Source organism: Micropterus salmoides, unplaced genomic scaffold (assembly GCF_014851395.1).
Source record: "Micropterus salmoides isolate LMB-PRFRI ecotype aquatic unplaced genomic scaffold, ASM1485139v1 Ms_hic_scaffold_9, whole genome shotgun sequence".
Taxonomy (NCBI): Eukaryota; Metazoa; Chordata; class Actinopteri; order Centrarchiformes; family Centrarchidae; genus Micropterus; species Micropterus salmoides.
The window spans coordinates 25,481,367-25,490,263 of NW_024044681.1; the positions used below are offsets into that span (position 1 = coordinate 25,481,367).

General features: G+C 42.4%; 1 protein-coding gene across 1 annotated transcript in view; it reads left to right on the forward strand.

Moving 5' to 3' along the window:
- The window catches only part of ephb4a (eph receptor B4a), a 35,421-nt gene extending 31,881 nt beyond the window's left edge, over window positions 1-3,540 (forward strand). Inside the window, exons 15-17 of the mRNA XM_038708241.1 lie at window positions 11-204; window positions 637-795; window positions 1,090-3,540. Of these exons, the coding sequence (XP_038564169.1) occupies window positions 11-204; window positions 637-795; window positions 1,090-1,198 (462 nt within the window). The 3' untranslated portion in view covers window positions 1,199-3,540. The remainder of the gene's footprint in view (window positions 1-10; window positions 205-636; window positions 796-1,089) is intronic.
- Window positions 3,541-8,897: the final 5,357 nt, after the last annotated feature.

An 8,897-nucleotide genomic window follows, 5' to 3' on the forward strand; every position in this document is an offset into this window, starting at 1 on the left:
TTCCTGTCAGGTAATCAATGCCATAGAGCAGGACTACCGGCTGCCCCCGCCCCCTGACTGCCCCACCCACCTGCACCAGCTGATGCTGGACTGCTGGCAGAAGGACCGCTCGGCACGTCCTCGCTTCGCGGACCTCGTCAGCGCTCTGGACAAGCTGATCCGCAACCCTGCGTCGCTGAAAATACTTGCTCAAGAAGGAGCAGGGTGAGGATGATTGACATAAAAACCTGCCCCAATACAGCCACAGGGGAAGTAAATATACAGCTTGAGAATGAACAGAAAAAAGGAAGCATGTCTGTCCTTTCATAATGACTCCGTCCATTTAGAATTCGAACCGTTACATTACCCTCCTACTGGCCAATCTTATGTACCAACTAAATGCCCTGCTGTGACCTGTCAGCCTCTTGCTGTGCCCATTTCCCTTCCTCCATATTCTGCCTGTCAACTGGTCGCATACAGCAGAGGACGCTCCACCCCTGACAAATCCCTTTGTTTGTCCCTGTCAGTCACTCAGCCTCAGATTATACCTCTGCCTGTTGACTGGAATGTTGCTGCAGGATATATATAAGCTCCTCACTGTTGTTTTGGTGACAGTGTGTGTAAGTTGTCCCTTTGTTTCTCTACTCTGTCCCCCAGGCCTTCCTACCCCCTGCTGGACCAGCGAGCACCTTTAGCCCTCTCATCGTGTGCTTCTGTTGGGGAATGGCTGAGGGCCATCAAGATGGAGCGCTACGAGGACAGCTTCCTGCAGGCCGGCTTCAACTCGGTGGACCAGCTGGCACAGATCACCACACAGTCAGTTCCTATCTCCAGTTTTCTTATCTGAACTGATAATCATCTCTTGAGGAACATTTTCACTTTTCACTTAACACATCCTGGCTACAAGGTCAGGGAGCTAGTGTCATAGCTTTTAGTAGTGACAGCTGCAAACAGGCTAGATTACTGAGCACAATTTACAGAAGTAGAATTTTTATGAAAGACTAGAAGAAGAGCCCAATTTTGTGACTGAATTATTGTCCATCAAATCTACATACTTGATTTTTCTCTCTTCTTCCTGTCTAATTGTTGTTTTTTCTCCTCTGTGTTCAGGGATCTGCTGCACATGGGAGTGACTTTGGCCGGGCATCAGAGGAAAATCCTTTCCAGCATCCAGACAATGACCTTTCGGAACAAGAGCACTGCAACTGTGACCTTCTAGCTCGCCTGTCTCCTAACCTGGAACACCAGCGCACAGGTGCAGCCATGTACTGTGAGCACTCTGGGTCCTTTTCCTGTGACCCACTTTGATGACGGACTCCAAGAGAGATTTTCAGATTTGATTCGTCGCCACAAGAAAATTGAGAGTTGTCCCCACAGCTGTCTCCCACGTGACCAGGGGAGGAAGTTGACATTGTTTGGACCGACTACTTTTTAAAGTTTGTGTTCAGTGTTTTTATATCTACCCGAGGTTAGGACCCAATAAATGTGCTAAACCAAGAGGAGAGACGGATCAGAGTTTACAAAGTTTCTGTACTATGTCATTTTGAAAACTGGCAGTTGACTGGTTTGTTGTCCCAATAAAAAGTCACTTCACCAATGGAGACAAAAGGAAAAGCCAGTGGCAATCCAAGGATTTCAGTTCCCATATTGTTGAGTAGTTATAAATGAGCACTACTTTCACCCTGGGTGTCTTGCATAAAATCCATCTGGATGACATTACTACAGAGACAATTTTTACATCGAGACAACATTTCGCCCCACCAATCATTTGATTTCAACGTTATCTCCTTTTTACTCAGGTGTGATGTGTATTGCAGACTTGGGAGAGCGTTGTACTCGACCTAATAAGAATTCTGTCATACTCCCCAGTCTGACTTTCCCCTGACCAGCTCCACAACATGTGAGGAGAAGAGAGACTCAGAGACATATCGGCACTTTTGTCATTTCAGACTGAATTGTAATCTTCAGTAACTCAGTGTGTTTCTCCTTGAGTGTGGTTGGTTGTTTCTACTGCCTGTGTTTCTGCTGGCAGCTCAGTTTAATTATACTCTGAACAAGGACCAAGTGGACTCAGAGACCAGAGAACACTGTAGAATTGGTTTTCTCAGTAGAAATTTACCAAGGAAGCTATCTCACCTTGAACTTTTTTCTTGATATAACTGATACATTTTTAATTCTATGTATTTGCCATCTTTCAGTGCCATTCAGTCGTCTTTGTGGACTGAAATGCCAATTTTATAAAGCAGAAATCTCTCATGAGGGGTTATTGTCTCATTTAAATGTACCTTAAAGGGTTACCATGACATTTTGAGGTTGAGTGTATTATTTTCCGTCATCAGCTGCTGGTTGTGTATTTGGCAAATTATTCCTGCCTTTGCCTCAAAGCTGCACATAAATAGTTTCTTAACATTTATCCCAGGAAACTATGTACAGCTATCAGTTAAGCCAACAGACTAGTTTGCAGCCAGCAGTAAGCATTGTTTTCTGCTGAGTTTTGCTAACAACATTGTTGAGTTGCTGTTTGATTATCATCGCAGCCCCCCTTACTTTTTAAGTTTAGTGTGTTATTTACCTTCATCAAATGCTGGATTATGTGGTCAGCAAAATGTTTCTGCTTTTACCCCAAACCTCCACAAAATAATTTCTTAACATTTAGCATGGAAAACAATGCGCAGCTACCAGCTAACAGGCGAGATTGTAACCAGTAGTATCCATTGGTTTCAGGGTGGAATGCGAATAATACCTTTGAGCTGCTGTTTGATTAGCAGAGTATCCCCCCACACACATTATTACAAGTGCTTGTTTAAGAAGAATAACAAACTGGAGTTCAAAATGTCAAAGTACTGCTCGAAGACTTTGCATCTCTTGAAGGATAATACCAGCCTTTTTAGGTCGTAATTTTCAGAGTAGCTCACAGACCTGCCATGAATCAGGAAAATAGAGCTTAAACAGCTTCTAAAACATACCCAAACAACTTTGTTGAATATGAAATGTATAGTATCACTTTTTCTAAATGGTTTTACCTTTGTGCCACAGTGCACTTTTATGAAAGAATGTCTTTATGAGTTGGTCTTTTTTTTTATTTGTCAAATGACAATTTGGATGTGCATCACAAAACATTACCTTTCCTGCTAAGTGACGCCAGTGGAGCAGATTTTTGCTAACAGCTCCTTTGACATTAACATTTCGATATGTGATAATTAACATATATTCAAGTCTGGTTAATGTACACCAAAAATAAGTGGTGGTGATGGCCACACATTTCCATTGATTGTGCCAGCACTTGAGAAAGACCAAGGGTGGTGAAAACGTCGGTGACCATAAAAATCATATTTTTCAGAATGTGTTAGGCCTTCATCAAAAACACTTGTATTGTTATGCAAGAGTCTGAGAGATTTCTTTCAGGATTATGGGAAATGTGGTCTTCATATTGAAGATCTCAATAAAATCAACTTTGAAATAATGAATAGATAAAGTATGTTTTGATTACTGTTCTGTGTGTAGGCTAATCTGTATTCAGTATTCATAATAAAGATGCACACCAGTGTTTACCATCAAGGACTAATTTTTGGCTTATTAACATGCCTGATGGTCTGTTGATTATCCATCTCATCAATCATTCTCACACTACTGCACAAACATATGCGGATGTCATCGTATAGACGTCATAGGAAGTTCCTATCTGTCCTGAAAGTGAAGATCCACATAACTTACCTGTCTGCAGTCCAATGACACGCTGTTCTGTCCCAGTGACCCGAGTGACTTCTGTCCCAAATTCACAACAAAGCAGCTCCACATTTGCCAAAAAAACACTGATTTTTCTGGATTTGCAAGAACCTGTATTCCCTACTGAGTTTATTTCAGTGCTCACAGATGTGAAGTAAATAAATAGTTCTTGGTTCTCTTTGTTTGTTTTTAGCTTTGGTTAGGTAATACCCTGCCTGAACTGTCTACGATCATAGCAGAAATGTGCAATTTCTAATGTGGTGTGTTTTCCTGTCTTCTTTGTGGCTCTTGTTGCAAACATGCCTCTCATCTATCCCATCGCCCCTTTTTAATAATAAGAGAGAAACAGGAGACTGCGAGGGCGAGAATTGAGTCTCACTCCCCCTACATTTCCCAGCTTTGCTTTCTCGCAGCCATTCCTCTTGCCTTCTGTTTCTCCAGAGAGCACTTATACCCGAGGGCTGGAAGCTTGTCCTCTCCTATGTTTCCCTTCCTGGTCCTCAGCCCTTTTAATCATGAAGAGATGTTCTTTTCTTCTCCTGTGCCTCGGGCTGAGAGCAGCTTATAGCACACCATAAGCTTAAACTCTTACTCACAGCTTTTTTCCCCCTTTTCCTCCTATCTCCAAAGCTACCATAACCAGGCAAAGCTGCCAGGGCTTCAAGAAGTGTTTAGGTTCATTGATTAATGTACTTTGATTATCTCTCTGTTACTGACTCAATCCTCTTGTTCTACTGCTCTCGTGTGGCCCACAAAGTACAAAGTACACTTCCCTGTAGTGGAGATAAATAATGATGAGTAACTGTTCTTGTAAGCATTTCTTTTTTACGCCACAGTGTGTTTCGGAGTGTTTGAATCTCAGTGTCCGAGTGATTCAGTGTTTCAAAAAGAGAGTCGGGCATTCATCTCTGGTTTCTACTTCTGTCAGTGCTTTGCGTGACCCCTGACCTCGCCGTATAGTGCACATCCAGCCCCAGCTTTGTGTGTGTCTGAATGGCTATTCATTTAATGGGCGGCTGTTGAGAAGGGAGCAGACCAGGCCGGCCAGGTTTTAGCATTCGTTGGATTGTGTCATTCCCCTCGCATTCCTGTGCATTCAAGTGTAGACTGTGTGTGTGTGGGTGGATGGGTGGATGGATGGATGGTAGGGGTGGGGGGCTAACCAGCGGGACAGGTACATGTGTGTTTGCAAGCAAGGGGGGCAGGGAGGGAGAGACGGGATAAGAGGCCATCTGAAATCGTTTCACCCTGTCTGCAGCAGTAAACAGCTCAGAAAATCAAAGAGTGATTCTGCATAAAATGTGCAGCATTAAAGGTTTACTGTTGCATTTCCATAGATCTGGGGGAGCGAAGAATGAATGGTCAAATTCGAAACAGCTGAGGCAGAAGTGTCCTGAATTTTAGCTTCTAGTATGGGTCAAGCTTCAAAAACACTGTATCATACAATTCCCATAACACAACTCAGTAGCATCTTTCAGTAGACCCTCCCTCCCACACCTCCAGTTTTTAACGCAGGCCTCATGGGGGTTATTTTTTTAAACTTTGGAAAGCTCCCTCCAGATCCACTGAAGACATTATGCAACTGTTGTCACAGACTGAAGGTGTCAGTATGCTCCAATTGAAGTGCACGTCAGACGGTCGAACAGCACCTGAAATCCAATCCCCTACACATTTTTGGAATTTGAGGGGGTAGCATTTGACATTTCTTTCAGCGTTTTGCCAGGGGTGCAGAGATAAGAAAGTGAGCAGGATCTCTTTTTGTGTGCATACAAACCAGTGTAAGATGATCCAAAGAAGGTTAAAGTGGACTTGGTTAAAGATACTTGAAGATCTGTCAAATGAGGGACAAAACGTCTTCAAGTATCTTCAAGTCCCTTTACTATCGATTTTAACCTTCCTTGGATAACTATGACCTGGATGACTCAGAACCTTCACAGAAATAGTGCAACACTATGAATGCCTTACTAGGGTGTGCACCTTTATCCCCATATTTAAATGATTATCATAGTTTGCTCCTCTTAATGACATTCGAGTGTGACCATTTGGAACAACAGCACTTGTGCTGCATCTGGACGTCTCATAGGACAAACTAGTTTGTTACCAGCATGACCCCACCTTGAGGAGTATTCCTTGTGAAAAGTCAACTAAGCTTCATGTGAAAATGGGTGGAATGCCCCTTTAACGTGTAAAACTAGATCAGCTTTTGGAAACCACTGACTAATTTCATTCTCCATCAGTCTTCTTTTTGGATCTGCAGAATTGCTTAGATTTTCCTCAACAGCAGAAGCTTGAAGATGGAAAGTTAGATTTGAGATTGTCATTCCTGTGCCACTCCCTCCACTTCAGGCGCCAGATTTCCTCCCTGAGATGACTTGAAGACAATTTGATCAAAATGGCCCAATATTTCTGAGCAAATCCACCGAGCAGCCAGCTAGATTATTTTTCACCTGTGTATGCAGGGTGTCTGTGGCGAAAGATGGGAGGCACATTGCTCAGCAGAGCGCTTCCACTCTGTTTCGTATTAAATCTGATCACTGGGAAAGTTGTCTCTTCCCACTGTTCTACAGCAAATCTGTTGACTTTGCAGGAGCTTGTGCCAGGCCATCACTGTCAATAAGAGTTTGTTCTTAGCTGACCCACCTGGTCAAATAAAGGTTTTTAGAATTTAATTATACTTTCATTCTGCTATACAGTTTGACTTAGAATTAGCCTGGTTCTTTTCATTATGCACTTGATCCAGTTAATCAATGTAAACCTTTAGATTACAGGCCCCTGCTGTCTCCTCGGTGTTATTATTGTTATTATTTGTTGTAGCAGAGTATTTAAATATATTTTTATTATCTACTTCCAGGCTGTCACCTTCAGATTTCATTTATTTAGCTGTGTCTCAATTTATGGGAATTTTCTGAATTACTAGTTAAGAATACATTTGGCCCCATCACAGTTAAATAAAGACACGTCCAATTTGCTCCTCCTGTATCTGTTTGCTCCAAAAAAAAATAAAGCCATAATAGTTTTCCAATACATATTATGGCTCCAAGTCACACATTTATAGCTGGTATCCAACTCTTCTTCACCAAACTTCAAAGAGCAGATCATGTGTTCGATGGAGGTGTTAGTGGGATGAGGAATGTGAATATGAGCGTTACCACCTTGAGGACAAGCAACTGGCCCCTATAAAGGTGTTTGCAGGTTCCTGCTCTGTCTCAGCTTTCAGTGTACACACACAGCAGCTCTCCTTCTCCCCTGTGGCGCCCTTTTGTTTTGCACTCCGCTAAGATGTGCTCGTTGCCTACTGTGAGGAAATGAAAGGAGTGTGACCTGCCCTGTTTCTTATTCGCTCTGTGTGAATCGCCCCATATTCTGAAAACTCAATCCACATGTGTCAAGGGCCACTAAGCTGGGGGAGAGAAGTAGTAGTAAGGCTTCGCATGACAAAAAGGAGTGTGAGTGTGTGCGTCTGAAGTGAAGGAAAGCTGATAAAAAAGACAGTGATCAGACACAGTAGACATGTCATGCTAAAGATGTTTCTGATCAGTGTGATTGATTTCCTTTTTGAACTAGCCTTATTGAACTGATTGATGAGTTTACTCTATGGTGTTGTGCTTAACCTCTCGCACAGGCTTCACCTTTATCTCCTAACTCAACCTAGCTCCTCCACACCTCTGTACCCCATGAATATAAATCTTTACTATCAGCTGACAAATGTGTATCCACCAAAAGTCTGCTCATCACAAACTAAGAAACAGTGCCTTTTCTTACCACCACACATTTTTGAGGTTTGATTTAATCAGACAAAAGAAGTTTATGGAGCTTTCAGGGTATGAAGAAACTACCAAAGAGCATCACTGTAAAACATCTAAGGGTTTTGTTATGTGCTGCAGTTAAGTCCTCAACTTTGTCTGTTTGTTCTGTTTTTCATGATTACAGTGAAGTCTGGTCTTTATATTTGTATTGTGGTCATAGCTGTTTACTTCAACTGCATGTCCCTCTTCTTTTTCTACATTAAAATGACATAGTTTATAGTTCAGCAAACCAGTAGCCTAAATGAGCAATTTTTCATAGACATTTACCAAGCAAATGAGCAATAAACACTGAATATTTAGATAAACAAGCGTACACATGTGAGTTACTGAGGACCGATTTTGCTCTTAGATGTACAGTCTGAACCTAATTCAGTCTCTTTTTGGCCCCACAAATGCAGCTCCTCACACAGCAGGCCTAAAGATTAAAGCACACCCCTCTGTTCCCCTATGGCCCCCCAAACATACCCTCACTCTTTCAGCTTGGTTTGGATAAATTACATTCATTACATCTGTTGATTATACTATAGAAACATGACCACTCACGTTTATTACTGACCCCATGAACAAACCGGGTTTTCCAGGGCTCGCATTGTGACAATCTGCAAGGCAGTCAGGACTCTGTGTGTGTGTGCGTGTGTATGACAGAGTCTGTGGGTTTCTCTGCACCTTTGTTTAGAGCCCACTTAGAAATCTGAGGAAGGAGCATATGGTTATAATTTAACCAGCATCTGGATGCAATAAAACTAGGTTTACAGTATAAAGTGTGTCTGTGTGCAGTATCGAATGTAATCAGATTACAGAAATAAAGTAGGCCTAACTGTAATCAACTATGGGCTTATAGCATAGCCTACTCTTCAATTTATCACAGGTCATGTGCAATGGCAGTGACCACCACACCTCTTCCAATAGGCTACATAACATACCCAGACTAGAAGAAATAAACCCCCCAAGAAGACAATGGCATTATTTACTGTATCATGAGCTCCATCTAGTGTGCAGAAAGCCCAATCTCTGTTTTTATTCTAATGATAAGAAAAAACAATGAAACTCCACGTTTATCTTGATATATGCTTTCAGGCTGATCAGTGTCAAAGTTGTGAAGCTTGAATGACCTTCGGCCATGGAAGTAAGCAGCTGTCCGGGAGTTGGGCTGTGCACGCAGTGTCTCAGCATATTTTCATCTGAGACATCTCCCCAGTTTAACAATCACAAAACCTGCTGCCCGGATCGATAAGCCCCGTGTCACGCAAACAGCAAAGCATTTTAATGGCGGATTCTTGTTCGTCTGCCACAGTCTGCTCCCCAAATCTAGGCTAACGTTACATTACGGGGTGAAGCATAGGACATCGCCTCCACATGGCCGGATAGACAAAATCAGTTGAAGAG